At 45.7% G+C, this 27,500-nt stretch overlaps 1 protein-coding gene across 1 annotated transcript in view; it reads left to right on the top strand.

The window, feature by feature from the left end:
- The window catches only part of LOC113803583 (uncharacterized), a 319,431-nt gene that overhangs the window by 123,331 nt on the left and 168,600 nt on the right, over nucleotides 1-27,500 (top strand). The window contains exon 4 of the mRNA XM_070132795.1: nucleotides 24,726-24,795. Within this exon, the coding sequence (XP_069988896.1) occupies nucleotides 24,726-24,795 (70 nt within the window). The remainder of the gene's footprint in view (nucleotides 1-24,725; nucleotides 24,796-27,500) is intronic.

The following is a 27,500-nucleotide window of genomic DNA, read 5'->3' as shown; positions in this document are numbered from 1 at the left end:
CCTCCCTCCTTCCCTCCCACCGAGTAAATCTTCACATGCGGCCATATACTCGAATATGACGTGATTCCAGATGCCGCATTGGCTGTCTTCTGCTCCTTCGTGCTCTCTGCTGGACCCCATATTTCCTACTCTTTCTCGCTCGCTCGCTCTCTCTTGTCGTTCTCTCTTGCCTCTCACTCTTGTCGTTCTGCCCTCTCTCTCTCTCTCTCTTTCTCTCTCTGTCTTTTTCTTTCTCTTTCTCTCTTTCTCTTTCTCTTTCTCTTTCTCTTTCTCTTTCTCTTTCTCTTTCTCTTTCTCTTTCTCTTTCTCTTTCTCTTTCTCTTTCTCTTTCTCTTTCTCTCTCTCTCTCTCTCTCTCTCTCTCTCTCTCTCTCTCTCTCTCTCTCTCTCTCTCTCTCTCTCTCTCTCTCTCTCTCTCTCTCCCTCTCTCCCTCTCTCCCTCTCTCCCTCCCTCTCCCTCCCTCTCCCTCCCATTTCTTCTCCTCCTTTCTCTCTCTCTTTCCATTTCCCCTTCTCCTGCTCCTTCTTCCCCATCCCTTGCTCTTCCCTCCCTCTCCATTTCCCTCTCTCTCCCCTGAAACCACGCCCTTCCCCTCTCTCCCTTTGCGCCCCTTCCCATAACCCCCCGTTCCCTCTCCCCCACTCCCTCGGCCATCTCACAAGAACTGCGTCTCCGTTTTTTTTTTTTTTTTTTTTTTTTTTGCTTTTCTTTGCTTTGCCTTCGTGGTTTGTTTATGTTCTTGTCATTGATAGCATTCTTATTATCACCGCTGCTTTGACTGCACTCCGCCTTCCCTGAATTCGCAAGATATCGCCTTAATTAATATTATTATACTCCTTACTAATAATCTTTTTAGATAAATTCAGACGAGAGCAAAAGAAGGATACTAGATGAATGATAACGGACCTATATATTGTTTTTGGATTATTTATTTTGACTAAATATAATGCATTAATCGTGGCTACTAGATAAATGATAACGGACCTATATATTGTTTTGGATTGTTTATTTTGACTAAAAATAATGCATTAATCGTGGCTACTAGATAAATGATAACGGACCTATATATTGTTTTGGATTGTTTATTTTGACTAAATATGAGGTATTAATCTTGGCTATTTGGGGGATCGGTAATTAAGATGCCGTAAAATCGCAAGAGAACGAAAGCTCGGAAAGAATGGAGACAAAAGACACGAACGTAAACACTGACATTGACATTAACGAAGATGAAGACATATCAGCAAAAAGAGAGACTATTTAACAGGGAAGACGCTGGTACAAACCGAAGGGGAAACTAAAGTAGAATCAATGTAGAAACCGAAGGGGAAACCAAAGTAGAATTCAAAGTGGAAACTAAAGTAGAATTCAAAGTGGAAACTAAATTAGAATTCAAAGTGGAAACTAGATTAGAATTCAAAGTGGAAACTAAATTAGAATTCAAAGTGGAAACTAGATTAGAATTCAAAGTGGAAACCAAAGTAGAATCCGAAGTGGAAACTAAAGTAGAATTCAAAGTGGAAGCGAAAGTAGAGTTCAAAGTGGCAACCAAAGTAGAATCCGAAATAGAAAACGAAGTGGAATCCAAAGTAGAATCCGAAGTGGAAACTAAAGTAGAATTCAAAATGGAAACCGAAATAGAAAACGAAGTGGAATCCAAAGTAGAAACCGAAGTAGAACCCTAAATAGAATCCGAAGTGGAATCCAAAGTAGAAACCGAAATAGAATCCGAAGTGGAAACCGAAATAGAATCCAAAGTAGAAACCAAAGTGGAAACCAAAGTGGAAACCAAAGTAGAAACCGAAATTCAAAACGAAGTAGAATCCAAAGTAGAAACCGAAACAGGCAGGAACACAGCGCTGGCTTGCCTCGATTGCCTCTCACGCCCTCGACCGCGTAATTCCTGTTAGATCCGCCCGTCAGTGCGATGGAACAATTGCGGCAAATCTGGTTGAATCTTCTTAAAAAATGTTTCTCTGATTGAGTTTCTAGTATTATCTCCTCTTCTCTGTTCTGGTTTCTTCTTTTTCTCTTTTTCTCTATTTTCTACCCTTTTTGCCCTTTCCTCACTTATCTCTTTCTCTCTTCTTCCTCCTCCGTTTTATCACTCCCACTTCCTCTTGTCCCTCTATCTCTCTATCCTTACCCTTCCCTCTCTATCCCTTCGCCCTTTCATTCTCTCTCCCTCACCCTCGCTCTCTATCCCTTCCTCCCTTGCCTTCTCTCTCTCTCTACTTCTATATACCTCGTCCTCCCTTTCTATCCCTTCCCTTTCCTTCTCTCTTCCTGTACCTCTCTATCCTTTTCCCTCCTCTCTCTATCCTTTCCCTCAGTTTCCTTCTCACTCCCTCCCTCCCTCTCTCATTCCCTCCCCTTCCATTTCTCTATCCCTCCATCCCTCCCTCTCTCATTTCCTCCCCCTTCCATTTCTCTATCCCTCCCCCCCTTCCATTTCTCTATCCCTCCATCCCTCCCTCTCTCATTTCCTCCCCCTTCATTTCTCTATCCCTCCCCCCTTCCATTTCTCTATCCCACCCCCTTCCGTTACTCTATCCCTCCCTCCCTCCCTCTCTCATTTCCCCCCTTCCATTTCTCTATCCCTCCCCCCCTTCCGTTACTCTATCCCTCCATCCCTCCCTCTCTCATTTCCTCCCCCTTCCATTTCTCTATCCCTCCCCCTACCATTTCTCTATCCCTCCCCCCCCTTCCGTTACTCTATCCCTCCCTCCCTCCCTCTCTCATTTCCTCCCCCTTCCATTTCTCTATCCTTCCCCCCTTCCATTTCTCTATCCCTCCCCCCTTCCATTTCTCTATCCCTCCCCCCTTCCATTTCTCTATCCCTCCCCCTTCCGTTACTCTATCCCTCCCTCCCTCCCTCTCTCATCCCCCCCCTTCCATTTCTCTATCCCTCCCCCCCCCCCTTCCGTTACTCTATCCCTCCCTCCCTCCCTCCCTTATTCTCCTCCTCTCCTCCGTGAATGCCTGTCTGTGGTGGCAGATGGACGGTTGATTGGCATCTGCGCTAGTCAAGAGCGGTTGCAACCACGTTTTCCAACACCTTCTGTCACTCGAGTTATGCACGACTTCTTCCATTGTTAGCCAGAGTCGTTGTTTGAGTAGTGCCGTGTTTGTTTGTTTGTTTTCTTTTTATTTGTAATTTGCCTCTGACATTTTTCTTTAGTTAGCCTTTGTAGAGTTTGTTTTGTGCACATTATGTTTTTTGTTTTGTATGAGTATTTTTTTTAATTATTTCGCTGTGTTGTTGCATGTTCAACGGTAGTTTTATTTTTTTGCACGGTTGCCTTGCAGTTAAGTGTGATTGGCTGGCCGCGTGGTGACGTGTCGTGACGTCAGCGATGAGTCACTTGCGATTGGCTGGAGCCATTGCGGTACTCCCACCCCTACCTGAGCACAGATTACAGGTGAGTACTGCATTAGCATCTATGGCTTGTCTCCTCGTTTCACTCCACGTTGTTTTGCATGATTCCTTTTTATTTTTTTTACCGAGTAAAAATGTGTAAGTAGATGTAATTGCAGTTAGACTGAGTATCAATTTATTAGTTATATTTTTTTATTACTTTTATTATTTCTTTTGTTTTTCTTTTTATATTCGCACTGGCAAGTGATTGCGATAATGTCTGTACTCCTGCATGCTTCCTTTTTACTTTTTTTGGCGAGTAAAATGTGTATAACCAGATGAAATTGCAGTTAGACTGACTATCAATTTATTACTTTTCTCTTTTTTTTCTTTTTATATTCGTTCTGGCAAGTAATTACGATAATGACTGTGATATATTGCCGGTGATCATGATGAGCGTCAAGTGCATTCTTATCGCGCAAATTGCCTCTAAATTAAATAATGGGAGCTCGATTATCCGAATTACCCGAGCGGAAAATGGTCAAGCCATAACGGCGGGTCGGTTTGGATGCCACCCCCACTTCCAGCGGACATGCGGTCAGTCGGTCATGCGGTGCTGGCATTGATCCTGTAATGTCAGGTCTCGAGCGTGAGGCGAGCGTGAGGCGAGAGTGAGGCGAGCGCGAGGCGAGCGTGAGGTATGCGTGAGGCGAGAGTGAGGCGAGTGCGAGGCGAGCGCGAGGCGAGCGCGAGGCGAGCGTGAGGCGAGTGCGAGGCGAGCGTGAGGCGAGTGCGAGGCGAGCGTGAGGCGAACGAGAGGCGAGTGCGAGGCGAGCGCGAGGCGAACGTGAGGTATGCGTGAGGCGAGTGCGAGGCGAGCATGAGGCGAACGTGAGGCGAGCGCGAGGCGAGAGTGAGGCGAGCGCAAGGCGAGAGTGAGGCGAGCGCGAGGCGAGCGTGAGGTATGCGTGAGGCGAGCGTGAGGCGAGCGCGAGGCGAGCGCGAGGCGAGAGTGAGGCGAGCGCGAGGCGAGTGCGAGGCGAGCGTGAGGCGAGCGCGAGGCGAGCGCGAGGCGAGAGTGAGGCGAGCGCGAGGCGAGTGCGAGGCGAGCGTGAGGCGAGCGTGAGGTATGCGTTGGTTCGGAGTGAATATCGGGTGGGATGGAGGAGTGGGATGTGGATGGGGCGAGGGGAAGAGGGATGGAGGGAAAAAGGGAAGGAGGGAAGGAGGAAATAAGGAAGGAGGGAAAGGCAGGAGGAGAAAAGAGAGGGAGAGACGGGAGAGAGAAAGAGAGGGAGAAAGAAGGAGAGGAAGAGAGTAAGAGAGGATGAGAGAGGGGGCGAAGGAGGGGGAATGAAACCCTGGAAGGGGAAGAATAAGTGAGAAGGAGATAGAAAAGATAGAATGGAATAGCTAGAAATAGAGAGATACCGAGAAAAAAAAATAAAAACAAGAGAGACTAAAAGGAAGAATAAAAGAAGCGATAAAACCTAAGTTAGCAAGACTGACTCGACCTGGGGCTAATTTACGGCGTTTTGAAGCAGCCAGGGAACAGACAGCGAGGAATCATTTCAGGAAGACATCTTAGGTTTAAATTTTAGGGTTTAAACAGGGATGAGAAAGGGTTATGGGGTTGAAAGGAGTAGGAGTCTTTTAAGTAATGTAAGTGATTTGTTTTCTAGTGTTTGTTTGTTCTTTGTTGTTTGTTGGTCGAGGAAAAATGTTTTGAAGTGACAAGTATGTTTATTTATTTAGAAAGATGTAAATAAAGTCCCATTCATCGTGATATTTTCAAACTGATGTATATTTATAAAATTTCCATCTTTATCTCTTGTTTGACTTTCACGGGTTTGATGCGCGCGCGCGCGCACACACACACACACACACACACACACACACACACACACACACACACACACACACACACACACACACACACACACACACACACACACACACATACACACACACACTAATGGTAATAATAATAAAAAAATAATAATAGAATAAAAAAACATATCAATTTGCGTGACTTGGAAGTAACAGTAAATTCCCCCAATATCTAGTGTAACCAAATATAACCAGGATTTGATGAAAGACTAGTCTATACGAAGAGACGAGAGGAGAGGGGGAATAATAATAATAAAAAAACACGAAGGGAGAAGAGAAAGACTGAGAGTAAAGGACAACAGGAAAGCGCATATGTTGACGTAACTCATAATTTTATTCGAATGTAATGTGATACCGAGTACGGCCAAAGTCGTGTATGTGAACGTTACGTAAGTGTGTTTGGTATTTCTTCGTACAGAGAATGGTACTGGAATGTTTTCCTTTATTGTCAGTGCATTTTTCTAGATTCGTTTTTGTAATTAAACGGCTGTTATTGCACGAATTACTTCTTTCGGTCAATTTGTATGAAAGTTCGTATTTGGGCTTTACTTTTATATTTTCTTTGTTTTAATTTTATCCTTCATCCACATACCACATACACATTCGTTTATGTATTTTTCAACCATCCTTCTGCATATATGTTTATCCATTCATTTATTGGGTATTCGTTAATGTGTTATTTGTTTATCCTTTGCTTTATATATATATTGTATATGTCTACGTTAGTGCTTTCATTTTAAACCTTGCTATACATTAGCGCAGTGGGAAACAGTTTCAAGACAGTTAAAGGTGGTTAAAGGTGAGGAGGCAGTTTGGAAAACAACCATTGCTTCCTTATTCTATTATGTCGGGTAATTTCTAGTTCCTTTGTTTACATCTAGCTGTCTCTTTTCATTTTAGGTCTTTGTCTAGTCGTGTTATGAATCTACTCCAGTATTGTTTGACGTTAGGTAATTTGTAGTTCTTTTGTTCACGTCTGTCTGTCTCTATTTGGGTCTTTGTCCATCTATATTATTATTCTACTCTTATTTGACCGTTTGTTCTTTGGCATACTGTGGTTACACGTTATGCCTGAATTTATATTCCATGAGACTGCGGACTTCGAATCGCTTCATTTTGATGTAAAGTAGAGTGGTGGTTGATAACATAATCATTAAAGAATCTCTCTCTCTCTCACACACATACGCACACACACACTCACACTCACACACACTCACGCACACACACACTCACGCACACACACACACACTCACGCACACACACACACACTCACACACACTCACACTCACACTCACACACACTCTCTCACACACACACTCACACACACTCTCTCACACACACATACATACAAACACACACATACACACACACACACACACACACACACACACACACACACACACACACACACACACACACACAAAGGCATCATATAATGAATTTATTGGAATCTCTAATTCTACTACTGTCTTTATTATCATTATTGCTGTTACTATCATCATCATCATCATCATCATCATCATCATCATCATCACCATCATCATCATCTTTATTATTGACATCGTTGTTCGTGGAAAGTAAACTGCATTGAAGTAGTTAGAGCGTCAGTTTACGCTCCGAAAGGGAGGGCTAAGAAGGAAGGTAGGGGGCGAATAGAAAAGGAAGTGTGAGAAGAAAAGGGGCTTAAAGAAGAAAATGAGAAAGGGAGAGGGAGGGGCTAATAGAGGAAAGGGGGAAAGGAAGGGAGGGGAGGGGGCCGAAGGAGGTGGGGGAGGTTGAGGAGGAAAGGGGGGAGTGGGAAGGGGCAGATGTATGGCTTAAAGTGTAGAAAGGAGTGAATTTGAAGATTTGGGAGTGATAGGGGTGGGGGGGGGGAAAGGATGGAAAAGGTAGAGATGGAGGGAAAGGGGAGAGAGGAGGCGAGAGGTAAGAGGAGTGTGATAAAGGGAGAGAGGAGGGAGACATACCTCTTAATCTTTTCAGTCAGTGGAATATATATATATATATATATATATATATATATATATATATATAACAGATTCACCGAATTATTTATTAATGGTGTGTTATTTTTTAATTATAAGTACATCAAAACGAACAAATGAAGGTGTGGTCAGTTTGATATTGTCACCCCTTTATACATGAAAATGTATATTTCGTTTTCTTTGGTTGGAAGTCTGGTAAAAGTTGTGTCGGGGGAACTATACTAAGCGTGTTAATTGTTAATTTCTAAATGTTAATATTGGTTACATTGCATTTAGCCGAACTCAAGGTATTGCACTGCTATTTTACTTATGTAGTTATTAAGAAACTTGAATATTTTATTTCTAATAGTATCCATTTAATATGTCCATGTACGAACCTCTTTTCTAGGTTTATCCTGATTTCAAGGTAATATAATACTTGCCTATTTCAGTGAAGACTAAAAGCATTAAACAATTACTTATATTTTGTGTTGAATTAGCACTGGAGACAATCTGCCGAACGAGCGTCTTTAAGAGAATGCCCAAATCATGGGTTACAAGTGTCTCAAGAAATTTAAACTAACCATGCATAATTACATAATGGGACTTAGTTCCCCTGGCATAACGAGGGAATTACAAACCTGTTTAGCGTTTTCGAGATGAAGTGTAGGAAGTGTAAGAAGAAATGTAAGATTCTGAGCGAGAAGCATGGATAGCCGAGCTTTGGCCCGAGTTTGCAGGAATAATAATTAAAAAAAAAACTTATAGGGGGGCAACGAATATCTGAATTGCGGATTGTAGATCAAAATTCTAATTCGGGAAGGAATGATTTAAAGAAAATCGGTAAGGGTATGTGCAAAAATTGCGAATAATTTGAAGGATGGTAGATATGATTTGCAGGAAGCAGGAAAGTCATCCTATACATATTTTTTGTTAAAACCTTTTCAGTGAAACACCCGCAAACTCGCGAGCCAAAACAATAACAAGCCCATGATTATTCGGAAGCGGAGATAAATATTTCTTCCTTTGTTTGTATCTACATCAAGAGATCGACCGCGACTTGTTTCCTCTCTCAGAATGCGTCGTCGGAATGCCATATGCCCTGGTAGACGCACTTCTTTGTGTCTGACTTGCGTGGGCGGTTGAGTGGCTCGTGTGAAGTAGGCTTTTTGTTCGATAAGCGCTGATAGTTTATCGCGTCAACTCTGCAATTGCATTGTGATAGCCGTCGGGAATGGAGCGCCGACATCCCATCTTTTGTTTCGTGTTGACAGCCAAAATATTACGTCGATCTTGTTTGTTCGGGACATTTACCTCCACGTCGTTTGGCAATTGCGACGAACAGCTCGTTGCGACACGGCGGAGTTGCCCCTCGCTCCCCGTGGCTTTCGTTTTATTTGTTTCCTCTTGTTTCATTTTCATGTCCATGCTGCTCTCTCTTCACTTTCTTATCTGCTTCTGCCTCCTTCGTTTCTTCTCTGTGCGTTGGCTTAGATCTTTGATTTGAGTCGACACATTTAATTTAATCGATTAAAATTAATGTTGATAATTTCTGACATGGTCTATTTATGCCTGTAATAAAGACTAGTTTGATGTAATACCCGTTACAGGTCGTAAGAAAATGTAGATACCGGGTCAGATTTTCATTACCGAGTTGCATTGCCCAAACACGACCCTGTGCCCGTGAGTGATAGTGATTGCACGGTGCAGGTCAGGTGGGAACAGGCTCTTTTTTGCAAGGGAATATAGATATGTATAAAATTATCATCAGTAGCATTTTCCTATGTGTACGTCTGTCTATCAATTGATCCATATTTTCTTTATTTTTAAATTAGACCGACAAGGAGGAAGGACAAGTACACGACAGAGACAAAAAATATATGTCAGTTCCCCCAAAACAGTAACACGATCTCCGTAAAGACTGGTTTGGAGGTAACGACTGGTCTCGTTTTGAGTTTAGAAATGAGTGACTGCACCATTGGAAGTGAGACGTGACTGCCGGTCTTTAGCTGTTGATTATCAGTGGAGATTGCATGTTGTTGGGTCACCGTTGCTCTTCCCAGGTACTTCCATGGATTAGATAAGATAGCGAGGGCAGTGGCTCGCGAGTGCACCGTCTGCTTGTCGGGCCGTGGAGAGCAGAAAGGATGCCGTAGAAAAGGCAGGGGAGGGGTATTGGGTGGGGGTGCCAGGGTCCCCTCTGTACTCCCTCTCCCCTCTCCTCACTCCCCGGAGATAATGAGCTGATAGGGCGATTTGGAGAGGGGGGAGAGGGGAGGGGGAGGCTAGTGGAAGGGAGGGGAAGAGAGGGCCTTTGAGGCAGAGGAGAGGGGGAGGAGAGGGAGAAGGGAAGAGAGGGAGAGGGGGAGGAGAGGGAGAGGGGAAGGTAGAGGAGAGGAGTGGGCAGGGTAGGGCACGGGGGGGATGGAGGGAGGAAAGTGGGGACGGCAGGGAAGGTGGGGGTGTGGGGAGGACGGAGGGGTTGAAATCTGAAGAGGTGGCGATGATATTGGCCTCGAACGCGACCAGAGGAAACAGTATTACTTTCGCTGTTCGCAAGGCATCACGCCCTCGTCTTGGCTCGCTCGCCCGTTCGTATCTCTCGTCTCGCTTCGTCTCCTCCGTGGGTGTGATGCGACTCGGCCTACGACGACGCTGACGAGGCTGACGAGGCTGACTATGGGAGGGGCAGGGGCTTGGTGGTCGCTGCTGCTGATGCTGCTGACGTGCCAGTTATTATCCGGTGGAAATGCTTCTTTGCCGTTCTGTTTTTGCGGATTTTTTGCTTTTTTGTTTATGCAATGTATGCATGTATGTTTATTTTGTGTGCGCACGTGTACATATGTGTCTATGCGCGCGCGTGTGTGTGTGTGTGTGTGTGTGTGTGTGTGTGTGTGTGTGTGGTGAGAGAGGGGGAGATGGATAGAGAGATAAACAGAGGGAGAGAGAGACACAGATAGACAGAGGGGGATACAGATAGATAGATAGATAGAGAGAGAGAGAGAGAGAGAGAGAGAGAGAGAGAGAGAGAGAGAGAGAGAGAGAGAGATTGAACATTTTATCGAAACAGATAGGAAAAGAATGAATAAGTTGATGTATAAATAGAAAGAAAGGGAGAGAAAAAAAATATCAAGATTGAGTTTCAGTTACGAAGAGTGGACGGATAAAAGAGGGAAGTGGGACACACACACACAAAAAAAAACAGTAAAACGCTTTGCGACAACCAGGAGTAAACAGATAATAGACAGATTAGAAAGAATAGGAGAATAAAGAGGCAGATAGACAGAAAGAGAGGCAGGTAGGCATAAAGAGAGAGGCAGACAGAGTGAGGGAGACAGATATACAGAGAGAGAGAGAGAGATAGACAGTGAGAGAGATAGACAGTGAGAGAGATAGACAGAGAGAGAAACACACACACACACACACACACACACACACACACACACACACACACACAAAAGACCAGAGAATAGCATGCCACCTGACAACCTTTAATTAAGGTCGTCTGCTTCCCCTGAGAACTCGAATTTCCCGATAAAGATAAACTCGGAGGGACATCAGACAACAACCCTTTAAAGGCCGCGATTCAGGCTGTTGTTGTTGTTGTTGTTGTTGTTGTTGTTGTTGTTGTTGTTGTTGTGGACATTTAATAGCGTTGCGTAATGGTTGTTGTTGTTGTTGTTGTTGTTGTGGACATTTAATAGCGTTGCGTAATGGTTGTTGTTGTTGTTGTTGTTGTTGTTGTTGTGGACATTTAATAGCGTTGCGTAATGGGAGGGATGGAGTGATGGCACGTTTAAAGGCGGTGATTTATCTAGTGTGATTATGAAAAGAAAATGATAAGGGGGGTAATCATCAAAGTCAGCTGACGGAATTCTGGTATTTGGGGGTATTTCTTTGCCCGAATTTACAGTTATGTTTTGGAATTTATTTATTTTTTATGATTATTTTTTTCAATATTATTTTTATTTTTATTATTATGTGTCATTATTGTTTTTATTTTTGTTATTTTTATCTTTATTATCTTTTTATTATTATAATTTTTATTATTTTTATGTATTTATTTATTTATTATTTTATTTGTTTATTTCTTTATTTATTATCTTATTCATTTATTTATTATTTTATTTATTTATTAATTTATTTATTATTTTATTTATTTATTTATTTATTCATTTATTATTTTATTTATTTATTTATTATTATTTTTTTTACTTTACTTTTACCCGTTTTATTGACGCTAGTTGGGTAGGTTGACAGGTTTAAGGCCTTAGAATATATCATATAGTTTATGCTCTGTGTTTACATGCTTTAGTTCTTTTATCTATCTGGCTATGGGTAGGTGGATGAAGGGGAATAGAGATAGGGCGATAGCTAAATAGGTAGATTAGGTAGAAATATATAGATAGATAATGGTAATGACAGATGGATAGATAAATAGATCGATAAAGATAAAGAGACGGATGAATAGATAGATAGATAAAGATAAAGAGACAGGTGAATAGATAGATAGATAGATAAAGATAAGGAGACAGATGAATAAATAAATAAATAGATAGATAAAGATAAAAGAGACAGATGAATAAATAGATAGATAGATAGATAGATAAAGATAAATGAGACGGATGAATAGATAAACAGATAGAAGGAGATAGATAGATAAAGATAAAAGAGACGGATGAATAGATAAACAGATAGAAGGAGATAGATAGATAAAGATAAAAGAGACGGATGAATAGATAAACAGATAGAAGGAGATAGACAGAAAGACAGACACAGGCCCCTGCGTTCGCTTAGGTCCTTGGTATCCTGCTGGAGCGACAGGCGAGCGCGAGCGAGGGGCCGAGCAGGTGTCCGGCGTCGTCAGGGCCACCAGGTAGCGGGCCCTGAGTACCCTAACGGTTCGGTTATGTTCACCTTTAAAGGCTGTTATGATATGCTCTTGGGTGGGGTGGGGTGGGGTGGGGTGGGGAGGGTGGGGTAGGGGGGTACAGGTACTTGAAAAACAGGTTGACTTACGATGAATGTGCGCTTGATTATACTGGTAATTGGATACTGATTGCGTGTAGAGGTAGGTGGTTAGGTAGGGTGTGTGCGTGCGTGTTTGTTTGTTTGTTGATAGGCGGTTTGTTGGGTGTGCGTGTGCGGCCATGTCTGTGTGCACGCTGGCTGCCAAGCGTTCGCCCCCCCCCCTACCCCTTCCCCTCCCTCCCTCGACCGCTGCCCGACCGTTTTTTCGTCGCCTGTCGTCCACCGCTTCTCCCTCCCGACGCGGGCGCCGACCGGGCACGGGCGCCCAAGGCCCCTCCGCGCAAGCACGCCAGGGCGTGGCGGCAGGCGTTAGAAAGTGGTGACGTCACACCCTGGAATCTGATGTCATGAACAGTGCTTGGGCATGCGTGCGCTTGTCACCGCCGCCCTTGGGGAGGGCTGCTTGCGACACCGGCCGCGCTACCGAGGCTCGAAGGAGTGCCAATTATGAGTGCAATTTCGCAGGCACTCTTGCTCGTCGTTGATTGCCTCGCGTGTGCTCCCGATCCCCTTTTGTCTCTCTCTCCGTCTCTGCGCTTGTGGGCGTTTCCTCCCTCACGTCGGTCTGTTTAGGCCCAGCCTTGAAGGCATTATGGCGTATCTTTCAGGTGGCGTCCGGCGCTCTTCTTGTATTTGTCTTTTATTTGCTGAGCGCGTGTCCTTGTGTCGCTAATTTTCAACTCGGTGTTTTAATTGTTCTTTGTTTTGTCTTCTTGGTATTTTCTGTATTTTCTTCCCTCGGGCCTCCTCATGTTTCTGTATTCCATTGCTTCCTTTTCGTTTTTTCCTCTACTTCCTCCTCTCTCTTCCCTCCTTTATCTTCCTCTCTTCCCCCTTCTCCTGCCTTTCTCTACTTGCCGTCGTCGTCTTTACCGTTTTTCTTGCCTTTCTCCCCCTCCCCCTCCTCCTATTCCTCGTCGTTTTCTTCTTCTTCTTCCTCCTCCTCCCTACATCGCCTCATGCGAACACGAATAGCGGGATCGGTGGGCGGGTGGGCGCTCGTGCGGGCTGGTGGGCGGGGTGAACTCAGTGGTTGGGCGGTGGGGGGGGGATAGGGATAGAGTCAAGGAAGAGGGTTAAGGGTAGAGGTGAAAGGAGTGGCGGAGGGGGGAAGGGGGTAGGAAGAGGAGAGGGAGTGGGGAAGGAAAGGGAGAGGGGGTGAGGGGAGGAGGAGGGGATAGAGTGGGGAAGGAAAGGGAGAGGGAGTGGGCTGGAAAAGGAGAGGGGGTGGGGGAGGAAGGGGAGAGGGGGTGAAGAGAGGAGGAGGGGAGAGGGGGTGAGGGGAGGAGGAGGGGAGAGGGAGTGGGGAAGGAAGGGGAGAGGAAGTGGGAAAGGAAGGGGAGAGGAAGTGGGAAAGGAAGGGGAGAGGAAGTGGGAAAGGAAGGGGAGAGGAAGTGGGAAAGGAAGGGGAGAGGAAGTGGGAAAGGAAGGGGAGAGGAAGTGGGAAAGGAAGGGGAGAGGAAGTGGGAAAGGAAGGGGAGAGGGAAGTGGGAAAGGAAGGGGAGAGGGGGTGAGGGGAGGAGGAGGGATAGGGGAGAGGGAGTGGGGAAGGAGGGGTAAAAATAATGAGATGAGGAAGAGAGATGGGAGATAGGGACAGGGTTGGAATAGAGGTTGTAGTGAAGGAAGAGATGAAGCGGAAGGAAAGAGAAGGGAGCGATGGGGGCCGGGATGGGAAAGGAGTTCCGGTGAAGGGACAGGAGATGAAATGGAAGGAGAGAGAAGGGAAAAATGGGGATAGGATTGAATAGAGGTTGTAGTGAAGGGGAAGGAGATAGAACGAAAAGAGAAGGAAGCAGGGATAGGAAAGGGGGTCTCGTGAAGGGGGAAGGAGGATGGGGGGGGAGAGGGAGGGGGAGGGGGGGGGGGGCGTTCCATGACATTTACTTGTCCCGTCCTTGGCTCCTTCGTCAGAGCCAACGCTACCGCTGGAACAGGTTCTCCTCTCTTCCCTCTCCTCTCTCTCTCTTCTTGATTCCCTTCTTCCTTTGGCTGTTTACATAACTGCGTGTGTCTCTATTCCTTTATACGTGTCGCTTTATTCTCCTATTCTTTCTAATCTGTTTATTATCTGTTTACTCCTGGTTGTCGCAAAGCGTTTTACTGTTTTTTTGTGTGTGTCCCACTTCCCTCTTTTCTTTCTCTCCATTTATATGTCAACTTATTCATTCTTTCCCTATCTGTTTCGATAAAATGTTCAATCTCTCTCTCTCTCTCTCTCTCTCTCTCGAGATTTATCCATCCCACCCAGAACAAACTTTTGTTCACTTTCTCTTTTTCTTTTTGACATTTTTAGATCAATTTACCCATTTTATTCTTCTCTCTCTCTTCCATCTCCCAGTATTTTCTTATCCTCGCTTTGTCATCCTCTCCCATTACTTTCTCCTTTTCCCCCCACCTCTCGCACTTTCATTTTCTCTCTTCCTCTCTTTCCATACCGGTTCTTCCTTTCTATTTCGTTTCCAGGTCGAGTTCGCATTCTTTGGCCTCCGCTTCGACGTCGCGATGTTGTTAATCCTTCTTTTTTCTTCTTCTTCTTCTTCTTCTTCTTCGTGTAGCTCTATTTCTCCTTTTCGGTTCTCGTCCTCTTCTTTCTTTTTTTAATATTCTTTGGTTTGTTTTTCTTTCATTTGCGTGGTTGTTGTTTCTTCTTCTTCTTCTTCTCTTTCCATACGCTCCTCCTCTTCCACTCTCTCCCATTTCTCTCTCTCTCTCTCTCTCTCTCTCTCTCTCTCTCTGTCTCTCTCTCTCTCTTTCTTTCTCTCTCTCTCTCTCTCTCTCTCTCTCTCTCTCTCCCCCTCCTTCCCTCCCTCCTTCCCTCCCTCTCTCTCTCTCTCTCTCTCTTCTCCTCTCTCTCTCTCTCTCTCTCTCTCTCTCTCTCTCTCTCTCTCTCTCTCTCTCTCTCTCTCTCTCTCTATCTCTCTCTCTTACTCCCTCCCTCCCTCCCTCCCCCTCTCTCTCATTCAATCTCTTTCTCTCTATCTCTCTCTCTCTTCTTTTCTCTCTCTCTCTCACTCTCACTCTCTTATCTCTCTCCCACTCTCTCTCTCTCTCTCTCTCTCTCTTTCTTTCTCTTTTTCTCTCACTTCTTCTTTCTTCCCTGATCCTTATTACTCCTTCCTTTCACATACTTTCCTCCTCCTTCCATTCATCCATTTCACTTTCCCCTCCTCCTCTCCTCGCCCCTCTTTTTCCCTTTTCCTCCTCTTCTTTCTCCTCTTTCCCCCTCTCCCTTTCACCATCCCTTCTCTTCTCTCTCTCTCTTCTTTCCTTCTCCCTCTTTCATTTCTCTCCCTCTTTCCCTCTCTTCCTTCCCCCTCTCCCTTCCCTCACTATCTTCCCCCCTTCTCTCTTTCTCCCTCTCCCTCCCTTCTCTCCCTATCCCCCTCTCTCTCCCATCTCCCTCCCGTTTCCCTCTGTCCCTCCCATCTCCCTCCTCCCTCCCATTTCCCCTTCCCCCTCCCATCTCCCCTCTCTCTATCCCTTTCCCCCACCTTCCTTCTACCCCTCTCTCCCTCCTCTCCGTCCTTACCCCCATTCGCTCTCCCCCTCCCCCTCCCTCCTAATAGACCTCCCCCTCCCAGCCCCCGGACTTATGCCACGCCCCCTTGTCCAATGTGCTTGCCAGGGAGTGTGCCAGTGACCGTTGGAGCTACAGGTGGTGGAGTGGTTCGCTCGCAACGCCGCCGACTTTCCCATCTGGCCCTTGCTTGCGTGCTTGCTTGCTTATGGCGGTTCTCGTAGAGTGCGCATATCGGGGTTTATTTCGATTTATTTGTGAATATTCGTCGTTTTTTTTCTACCTTCGGCGTGTTGGATTTTCTTTTCGTGGATTCGTGGAGTTGTGTTCGAAAGGCCGTTCCGTATTCGCTGCGTCGCGTCGCTTTTTCGGGGCAGCTGCGATCGTGTCTCCTGGATTGCTTGCGTGTGTCCTTCGAGCAGCTCGTGAGAGTGGGTTAAAGGCTCGTCAGAGAGTGTTCTCCCGAAGGCCCGGAGTGACCTGAAGTGATCGCGGTCCGCTCGTTATCTCAGCGGTGGTGTGCGTTCGTTCGTTGGCACGCGTGTTGTCTCCGTTATCGTTGTATTTTTTAAAAAAAGTTGTTGCGTTATTGTGTTGTTTTAGTTGTCGTGTTGGCGGTTTGGTGTAAACATATGTGCGATTATGAGCGGTATGTCTGCTCGTCGCCTCGCATTTGGCTAACGACGCTTTTACCGTTGTAGTGATCGCTAAAAAAGTGCTACGTCTCTAATCTCTCCGGTGAGAACTTTTCGAAAAAAGATAAAAAAAGAAAATGCGGGTGAAACTACCGCTCGTGGACGGCGGCGGCGGCAGGAGCGAGACGCCCTCAGCGCCGTCACGAGCTCCCCTCACGAAGGAGAAGCAACCGCAAAAGTGAAAAGCGCCGAAGGCAAGCGAGAACCGCTCGGGACGTGTTGCTTGACCAGAGTGTCTCGAGCGCGAGTTCAGCGGTTAGGCCGAAGCGTTTAGTGGTGGTCTGTGCGTTGGTCTCATTCTTTCGTTTGTTTTCTTTTACGATGGTTTAGCTTCGGAAGGAAGTGAACGTGCAGTGAAATAGGAAGAAGCAAAGAAGAGTCGTTGTCGGCGCCAAACGGCAGAACAGGTTTTTCCCCGTGAGGACATTGCAACTTGCATTTCTCCTCCCTGTTCATCTCCCGTCGTTCCTCTCTTTACCCTTCACCCCTCACCCTTCACTCCTCACCCCTCTCTCCCTCTCGCTCCTCGCCACAAACTCCCCGTCATCCTGACCTACCTGGAAATATATGTAATCCACGAAACTATTCATTTCTACTGGCTTTTGTTCCCTTCTTAACGGTTGGCACAGATTTCGGGATTTCCAGACCCCTTAAGACCCTTTTTCGTGTCCCGTGCCCTGTAACCTCTCACTCTTTTCGGTCCTAGGTCCCCCTCCCTCCCTTCTGCTCCCTGTCCCCTAGCCCCCTACCCCCACCCTCTCCTCTCTCTCCCCATCCCTCCTTTTACTCTCCTTCCCTTCCCCTCCTTTTTCTCTCTTTCCCCCCTCCATTCCCTCCTCTCTCTCCCTCCTTCCCTTCCGCAAATACTTTCGCCGAATCCGACCCGTGCGATGTTAAGACGCTGCAATTCCGATGACTTCGGCGGGCGGCAGTGGTCGTCCCTGGCCGTCCTGCCCTCCACGATGCTGCCCCGCGCCCATTACGCCCGCAGGAGGTCGTCCTCGCACACCCTCCAGCACCCCCGCCGCAGCGCGTCGTCCTCATTTTCGTCGTCGTCCTCGTCTTCGTCGAAGTCGTCGACCTTAAAGTCGGTAAGATGATCAAGTTTCTGCGTCTAAAGACAAATTTCATATACAAAACAGCACATTGAAAAAAGGTAAAACAAATAAAACATCTTATGTGATAACGAAAAAGAAAGAAAGAAAGCAATATGTACAAATGAAGCTTTCAGCGCCTCTCGAGATTTGTGTCGTTGGGTGATGTGCGTGGAGGTGAACGCCGCGCCGTGGGTAACTGTCCTAGATAAGAGAACAAGATACCCGTCTTTTCTTTATGCTGTCTGTTTACATTTCTATTTGTTTATTGGATATTCGATTTACATTTGTTCTGATTTCTGTCGTTTACTATTATTACTGCTACCATTACAGTCGTTGCTATTACTAGTTCTTCCGCGTCTCTTTCGCCCCATTTCATATATTAGATTAGTACAAGTCGTGAAGGACAATTTCTCCTTTTTTAGACACAGAAAGTAGCAAGTAAAAGCTGGTCGGTATTGAAAAATTACTTCCCAAAGAGTAGAAACGTAAAAAAAAGGGAAAACGGGCTCGTGTTCCTTATATGGCATCTCGAGCGAGAGCGAAACCCCATGACCTTATTCGGGCGCTGGAGATGACCCGACCTGTGTGGGCGGGGGTGGGGGAGGGGAGAGGGTTATGGGGGAGGAGGGTGGTTGGTCGACGGGGTACGCGTGTGAATTGATCATTATCACAGTTGCTTTTCACATTATTTTGTTAGTTTGCGTGTATTTATTGAGTGGCGGGTGCAATTTTTGCGCGGGGGGGGGGGGGTTATGTATGTCAGTATGTAATCACTCATTCCTGAATGATGGACACCATATCATTCACTTATTGACAATTTTTTTTTCTTTCACTCGCCGACTCACTCCCCCACTCACTCAATCTCTTTCTCTCTCTATCTTTCTTTTCCTTCTGTCTTTCTCTCTCTCTCTTTCTTTCTTTCCTTCCTTCTATCTTTCTCTCTCTCTCTCTCTTTCTCTCTCTCTCTCTCTCTCTCTCTCTCTCTCTCTCTCTCTCTCTATCTATCTATCTATCTCTCTCTCTCTCTCTCTCTCTCTCTCTCTCTCTCTCTCTCTCTCTCTCTCTCTCTCTCTCTCCCTCCCTCCCTCCCTCCCTCCCTCCCTCTCTCTCTCTCTCTCTCTCTCTCTCTCTCTCTCTCTCTCTCTCTCTCTCTCTCTCTCTCTCTCTCTCTCTCTCTCTCTCTCTCCCTCCCCTCCCTCCCTCCCTCCCTCCTCCCTCCCTCTCTCTCTCTCTCTCTCTCTCTCTCTCTCTCTCTCTCTCTCTCTCTCTCTCTCTCTCTCTCTCCCCTTTCCTCCCTCCCTCCCCTTCTCCCCTCCCTCTTTCTACCTCCCCCCTCTCTCCCTCTATTTAATTATCTCACACACACACACGTAGACACGTACCCTCCCCTCCGCCCACCCAGCAACCCACTTGAAACATCGACACCCTTGTAGATATGTAGATTTGGCCACGAAACCGTATAATGGGGTTTTCTTACAGACTTCCTATCTTATCAAAGAATTCTGTTTAAGCTGCGTAATAAGGCAATATAAGGTATAAGGGTACTTCTATAGTCCTTGATAGAGATATGATATGCGGTTTTCACGGCGATTTTGAATTCCTGGGAAATATTTGAAGTTGGAGCCTGTCGGTTGTTTGGCGTTGGGAGTTGGGGGGGGGTGGGGGGGGGGGGGGAGGTGGAGTTTGGTTGGAGTTTTGGAGTTAAGGTTTAAAGGGGAGTGAGGGTAGAGTGTGAAGGTGTTAGTGTTTGGCGGGTATGAGGAGTGGGTATAGGGATGAGGAGTTGGTACTAGAAGCTTTTATTGGGAGTTTGAGGAGTATGGAGTGTATTTTTTTTTTTTTTTTCATGGGTTTTGAGAATTTTTATTTTCATTTTAATTGATAGTGTTTGGTAATAACTACGTAAGGAATTGGTAGGTAGTAGATAAGTTTTGATTTGTGCGCTGTTTTAGAAAAAAAATAAGTGCTGTGTTAATGTGACGGATGATAAGGACAGTCGATGTGGCGATAAGTCGGGGTCTTGTAAATGGTTTCAGAAAAAATAAGATACCTGCTATCGATGAGTATTCATGTATATATATATATATATTTTTAGATATTTTAGGTATTTCTCTTTACTCAACTGATTTTCCCGGATTTGCCTTTTTTCTCTCTCTTACACACGCAAATACGTATATGCGTACACACATAAACACCCACGCACACAGATATAAAGGCGCGCACACACACACACACACACACACACACACACACACACACACACACACACACACACACACACACACACACACACACGCACACACACACTCGCACACGCACACACACACTCGCACACGCACACTCACACTCACACACACACACACACACACACACACACACACACACACACACACACACACACACACACACACACACACACACACACACACGCACACACACACACACACACACACACACACAGACACACACACACACACACACACACACACACACACACACACACACACACACACACACACACACACACACACACACACACACACACACACACACACACACATACACACACACACACACACACACACATACACACACACACACACGCACACACACACACACACACACACTCTCTCTCTCTCTCTCTCTCTCTCTCTCTCTCTCTCTCTCTCTCTCTCTCTCTCTCTCTCTCTCTCTCTCTCTCTCTCTCTCTCTCTCTCTCTCTCACACACACACACACACACACACACACACGCACACACGCACACAAGACTATACATACATAGCACGGCAAACAGCTGTTCGCGAATAGCGGTCTGGATTTTACTGCGTCAGTTTAACACCTAAAACTCAGGGAGCAGGTTTACGGCGTGAGACTCACAGACTCGTCCGGTCGGTGTCTGTGCTTGCTTGGAAAGCAGGAGCGGGTATGAGGATCAGGAGCGGGTATTAGGAGTGGGTATGTGGTTCTGGAGCGGGTATTAGGAGTGGGTATGAGGATCAGGAGCGGGTATGAGGGACAGGAGCGGGTATTAGGAGTGGGTATGAGGGACAGGAGTGGGTATGAGGGTTAGGAGAGGGTATTACGAGTGGGTGTGACGATCAGGTGCGGGTATTAGGAGTGGGTATGAGGATCAGGAGCGGGTATTAGGAGTGGGTATGAGGGTTAGGAGCGGGTATTAGGAGTGGGTATATGGGTCATGAGCGGGTATTAGGAGTGGGTATGAGGATCAGATGCGGGTATTAGGAGTGGGTGTGAGGATCAGGTGCAGGTATTAGGAGTGGGTATGTGGTTCTGGAGCGGGTATTAGGAGTGGGTGAGAGGATCATGAGCGGGTATTAGGAGTGGGTATATGGGTCAGGAGCGGGTATAAGGGGTATGGGCGTCTCCTGCAACGCGCCGGGTTTGGCTGGGCTTTGGGCGTGAGGGGCGACCCAAGCTGACCTAACATTGGTGTCCTGGTTGGCGCCGTCGGCCTGTTGTAAGAAGGAGTTTTGTTGACATTTTGCGGGTTTTGTAGTTTTTTTTTTTTTTTTTTTTTTTGGCGCGGGGGCGAGGAAACCAGTTTTTTTCTACGGCGATCATTCTAGTGTCTGTGGTTTTCTTTTTCTCATTTGTCTTTTGTCTTTATTTATCGGCGCTTGATTATTTTTGTTTTTATTTTGCTCTATTCATCTTTGTTTTCTTTGTATTTTGTGTATTATAGTCTCCCTTCTCCTTTTTCTCTTGTTTCCCGTTTTCTTTTCTCATATTTCTCACATGTTCATTTCTTTGTTTACCTTTTCTGCATTTTTTTTATATATCCTTCTCCTTTATCCTCCTATTATCTCTTTTCCTCGCCATCCTCCTCCTTTCCATGTTCTTTCCTTCCCTTTCTTTTTCTTTTCTTCCGCGTGTTTTTAGACGATTGATGGCCCCGTGGCAGAAAAGGGTTATATAGGCCTATGCAAGCGTTGTGTTGTTCTGTCCGTCGAGAAGCTTGCTTGTGCGGACTCCTTGCAATATGGTCAATCGTGTGCAATGTACAATATGGTTAATAACTTATGCAGGAGAGATTGGATTATTTTTTTGTTTAATTCTTTCTTGTTTCCCCGATTTTTAAAAACATTTTTTATAACTTTTTTTCTTATTTTTTCTCTGAATCTGCGTTATGCTCTTTATTTTTATATGTTGATTTTTTCATTATCGTTACTCTGTTTTTCCTCTTTTCATAGTTTACTTTCTCTACATCGTTGTTTTCTTCATTCGTATATGTTGAGTTCCTTTTCATTACCATTACTCTACTTCCCTTTTCTCATAATTTCCTTTAGCGCATAAACCGTTATATTTCCATGTATTTATATCAAAGGTCTTGGTGAATTCTTTGCCTCACTGTATCGGTTAAGTTTACGTTGAAAGCCTTAGTGATAGGTGGCGCATATGTCGCCATTAAAGAAACGTATTATGGTGCGCGGTGGTGCCATCTCGCGGTGGCTATCTTCATCACGGAGGGTGGGATGAGGCGGCGAGTTACTTTTACATAATAATCGTTTGTTTATTGATTTATTCATTTATGCCGTTCTTCTTTGGATTGAGAATGATACAAGTTTTTTGTTTGTTTTTACTTGATCATTATCATTATAATATCATTAACATTATGCATTTTGTAAAGTTGTGTCATCTTCGCTGGTTCAGCATCCATTTTTTTTTTTGTGATAGAATGGCTTTATATATATTTTTCTTTTTTCTGTGTGAATGTCGGTATTTCCTGGTCATTTTAATGTTTTGATTGATTTTTTTTTCCGTGTAGGATTTGTCATTTTATAGCGTTCATTGTTCGATTATTTTTTCGAGATAAGAATGCAATTATATCAGGCTTATCACACTGATTGCTTTTTTTTGTGTGTGTCCACTTTTGTTGCCGCCATTGTCTGTTATATTCAAGGCTCATTTACTCATTTTTATCTTTTCCTTTTTCTTCGAACTTTTCTTTTACAATGGTCAATATCCGGTGCATTTGATCCAGGCAGATAAGTGATATTAATGTAATTAGTAGGTAATGAAGCAATCAGCTGATCGCATCTTGCTACTGCTTGTGTTGTAACCTTACCCTGACTAGGGGGAAGGGGTGGGGGTGGGGGGGAGAGGAAGCAAGTTGCGAGTAAGAAGTGTGGCGAATTGCAGATAAAAAAAATATTGTTCCACATTCAAATGACCTTTTCCGGGGAGTCCTGTTAAAAGAACACAAGTTTTGAGGCTCCAGGGTGTCGCAAAAAGAGAATGAATGATTGCTTGACCTTTTCATGTCGTATTCTGTTGGCGCAAGGTCAGGTGAGGACTGCTGCTCATGCTCTCCCTTGCCTTCTCTTTCTCCTTCTCCTTCTTCTCTTTGCTCTCCTTCTTGTTCTTTTTCTTTCTTTCCTTCCTTCTCCCCCTCTCTTCCCTTCATTCTTCCTTTGTCTGTCGATCTCTCTCTCCCTCCCTCTCTCTCTCTCTCTCTCTCTCTCTCTCTCTCTCTCTCTCTCTCTCTCTCTCTCTCTCTCTCTCTCTCTCTCTCTCTCTCTCTCTCCTCATTCCTCCCCCCCTTCCTTCCTTCTTTCCTCCTCCCCCTCCTTCCGTCCCTCTCTTCCTCCTTCAGTCCTTCCCTCCCCTTTCCCTTCCATTCTCCCTCCCTCCCTCCTTCCCTCTTTCTTTCCCCCTCTCTCTCCCTCCCTCTTGCGTGCCCCCTTTCTCTCCCTATCTCCCTCCCCCCCCCTCTCTCTCTCTCTCCCGCTTTCTCTCCTCAGCATAATCGTAATCTTCAACGTTGGCCTTATCACCTCGTCTCATTTTCTCACGCTTCTTCCTCTTTCTTCTACGCGACACTGCGAATCTGGCTAGACTTTCCTCCTCACGAAACTTTATATATATATATATGTATATTTATATATATATTTATTTATTTATTCATTTATTTTTGTTTTTTGTTTTTTTATTTATATTCATATTTGTATATATATATATATTAGATAGATAGATAGATAGATAGATAGATAGATAGATAGATAGATAGATAGATAGATAGATAGATAGATAGATAGGTATATATATAATGTATGTATGTATGTATATATATATGTATATATATATTTATTATATACATATATGTATATAATGGATATATGATATCTATATGTATATATATGTATATACCTACTACCATCTCTTTACCAGAGCGTGGCAATGGAAGCGAGATGCGCAGCCATTCCAAATAAGCCTCGGTGCCTCGTCGCCGCCTTAGTTCACGAACTCTCGCCTCCCTCGAGGGTTACGACACTGAATTGGTCCCTTAACACCATTCTTTTTTTATGCGCTCGTTTCACTTCTCGCGCCTCAATACATCGATACGGAGGTGAAAATTATTAAAAAAAAAATCGTTTTGTCTAACCGATGATGGTTGTAAAAATTTATGCAACATAAAAATAAATTGTTTTGTCTAACCGATGATGGTTGTAAAAATGGCGTTTTGCGGCAGTCCTGAGAATTTTCAATCTGCATGGGAGGTTGATGTGGTTTATGTGGTGGTGGTAGAAGGGAGGGAGGGAGGGGGAAGGGAGGGAGGGAGGAGGGAAGGAAGGAAAGGAGGGAGGGAGGGAGGGAGGGAAGAGGGAAGGAAGGGAGGGAGGAAGGAGGAGGGGAAGGAAGGGAGGGAGGGAGGAGGAAGGAAGGGAGGGAAGAGGGAGGAAGAAGGAAGGGAGGAAGGGAGGAGGGAGGGAGGAAAGGAAGGAGGGAGGAGGGAGGGAGGGAGGGAGGAGGGGAAGGAAGGGAGAGAGAGAGGGAGGAAGGAAGGGAGGGAAGGAGGGAGGGAAGGAAGGGAAGGAGGAAGAGGGGAGGTGGGAAGGAAGGAGGAGGGAAGGGAGAGAGGGAAGGAGGAATGAGAAGGAAGGAGAGAAGGGAGGGAAGGAAGGAAGGACATGCATGGGTGGAAGGAAGGAAAGGAGGGAAGAGGGCAGGAAGGAAGGAAGGAAGGAAGGAAGGAAGGAAGGAAGGAAGGAAGGAAGGAAGGAAGGAAGGAAGGAAGGAAGGAAGGAAGGAAGGAAGGAAGGAAGGAAGGAAGGAAAGGGGGAAGAGGCTGGGAAGTATCTGTTTTCTTAAACATTCTTTTTTTATTCTCCCTCTATGCACCGAAACATTAATTCCCCCGTTTCTTTCGTCAGAGTTCCCGAGAGGTCCACATGAGGGCTCTGAGTGAGCTCCAGAGTGCCGCGTCCCGTCTGCCACACCCAGGTGAGTGCCCCCCTTTCCCGTCTCCCGCAGAAGGCTTGGCGAGGGGTGACGGAGTCTGCGGTTGTGCAATTGCAACGAAAAGCCGCGCCTGTTGAGAGCTGCATCCTTGAGTTTTCCTAAGCACTCGATGGTATTGGGTCTGTTTGCTCTTGCTGAAGTAAAAAGTGAGGGCACTTGCGGGTATCTGTGCGTGGTTGTTGTGTTATCCTCTTAGTTCTTGCGTGTCCGGGAAAGAAAACTGGGGGGGGGGGGGTAGAGTGAAGGGGAGAGGGGAAAGAGATGGAGAGGGGGGGAGGTACAGCTTGATAAACGCATTGATGTGTGGAAAGTAAAGAATTTAAGATAGAGATTAAGAGCGAGGAATAACGTCACAAGTTGGGGAAATAACTCAAAAAGAGAAAGAAAATGAGGGATGAATAAAAAAAAAAAAAAACATTTTCCCCCCAGATAGGAAATACGGAAGAAGAATAAAAAAAAAGAAGAGTGAAAAGAAAAATGATAAAAGTGGGCAAAGTGGTCAATCCTGTCTCGTTTCCGTCGCTGCGAGCTCTATGCCAGGGCTCCAAGTTGCAAGGCTTTCCTGCGAACACTGAACATATCCTTGCATTGGTGTTGCATGATCAGACGGTGGGTCGAGCGAGCAGATGGAGAAAATGGGACTAGGAAGGGAGGGAGGGAGGGAGAGAGGGAGGGAGGGAGGAAAGGAGGAAGAGGAGGGAGGGAGGGAGGAGAGGGAGGGAGGGAGGAGGAAGGGGAGGAGGAAGGAGGGAGGGAGGGAGGGAGGGAAGGAAAGAGGGGGAGTGAGGGAGGGAGGGAGGGAAGGAGGGAAGGAGGGGGAGGGAGGGAGGAAGGAGGAGGGAGGAGAGAGACGGAGAAAGGGAGAGGGAGAAAGGGAGGGAAAGGGAGAGAGAGGGAGAAAGGAGAGAGGGAGAAAGGGAGAGAGGGAGAGAGGAGAAAGAGGAGAGAGGGAGAAGGGAGAAAGGAGAAAGGGAGAGAGGTAAGAGGTAAGAGAGAGGTGAGTTGAGAGTGAGTAGAGAGAGAGTGAGAGAGTGAGAGTGAAGGAGAGAGTGAGAGTGAGAGTGAAGGAGAGAGTGAGTGAGAGTGAAGCAGAGAGTGAGAGTGAAGCAGAGAGTGAGAGTGAAGGAGAGTGAGAGTGAGAGTGAAGGAGAGAGTGAGAGTGAGAGTGAAGGAGAGAGTGAGAGTGAAGGAGAGAGTGAGAGTGAAGGAGAGAGAGAGTGAAGGAGAGAGAGAGAGAGTGAGAGTGAAGGAGAGAGAGAGAGAGAGTGAGAGTGAAGGAGAGAGTGAGAGAGAGAGAGGGAGGAGAGAGAGAGAGGGAGGGAGGGAGGGAGGGAGGGAGGGAGGGAGGGAGGGAAGGCTGACAGGGGAAGGAAAGCGTGTACGAGGAACGGAGGCAACGGATGCGTGCGGCAGTGTTTATGTTTGTGTGTATGTGCGTGTGTGAGTGAGACAGAGAGAGTGAGTCAGTCTGTCTGTCAGTCTGTCAGTCTGTCTGTCTGTCTGTCTGTCTGTCTGAGATAGAGAAAGAGAGAGAGAGAGAGAGAGAGAGAGAGAGAGAGAGAGAGAGAGAGAGAGAGAGAGAGAGAGAGAGAGAGAGAGAGAGAGAGAGAGAGAGAGTCAAAGAAAGAGAGAGAGAATCAGAGAAAGAGAGAGAGAGACAGACAGACAGGCAGAGTAAGAATGAGAGGAACATGGACAGGGAGAGAGAGATAGAAGGGGGAAGAGCTGAGGGAAGGAGAGAGGGAGAGTAAGAGTAGGAGTCCTACTCGTGAGGGAGTAGGACAGCTGGAAGGAGCTTGACCGCATTTTGTGAAAGTAGGTAATTTTGTCTTACTACACTTTCTTCAGTCGAGCCTCTAAAAGCAAAGAATCAAGGCTGCACCGGGAGATGAAATTACCAATATCAGCGTATACTATTGAAAAGTCTCGACATAGAAAATGGGTGTATTCACAGTCACTGTCTAGCATCACAGAAAATGGAGAAACCTAGAAGGTAGACTATTATATTCCTCTTGTAGTTGTATTTTTTTTATCACAGGGTTTCGGCTTTTGTATGTAATGCTGGTATTTAGTTTTCGCTGATCTAGCTTCAAGGATAATTTGTCTTTTTCTCTTGCCGCATTATTTTCAAAATGCGCGCCATGACACTGAAAAAAGTAAAAATGTAAAACATCACGAATTCGAGATCGTATTCAACCCTGTGTAATAAGATCGCGGCAAAAATGACCATGCATTGTTTCCTCGAAATCGTGTCAGACCTTGGTTGAGCAGGGCCGGTGAAAATGTTATAGAAACAAGTCGAAACATGTTGTAAAAAAGACGAAGTTTTAATACCGGGATCAATACTTTGAGGCCAAAGAGCTCGGCGAGAATGTCCTTGGCCTTGTCTCACCTGGGCGAGGCCATTTCGGAAACCCCGCGGACTGTGCAGAGGTGTGTCGCGCCGTTTTACTTAATTATCGTGTTTCATTTCTTGTTCCTCTTTGTTGGTTATTTTTAAAAAGTGGGGCGTTTTGGGGGTGAGGAAGTGGGAGGTTTGTGTGTTTTGTTTGAGTGGTTATTGTTTTGGGTTTACTGATGAATGGATCTTACGAGAGTCCACTGCGGGTTGCCATGGTTACCCTAAGATGTGGAGTAGGGGACGGGGGAGGGGGTGGGGGAGGTTTAGAAGGAGATGTGTGTGTGTG

Source organism: Penaeus vannamei, chromosome 18, assembly GCF_042767895.1.
Source record: "Penaeus vannamei isolate JL-2024 chromosome 18, ASM4276789v1, whole genome shotgun sequence".
In the NCBI taxonomy this organism is placed as follows: domain Eukaryota; kingdom Metazoa; phylum Arthropoda; class Malacostraca; order Decapoda; family Penaeidae; genus Penaeus; species Penaeus vannamei.
The sequence above is the reverse complement of the archived record's forward strand: the minus strand, read 5'-3'. Positions and strand labels throughout refer to the sequence as shown.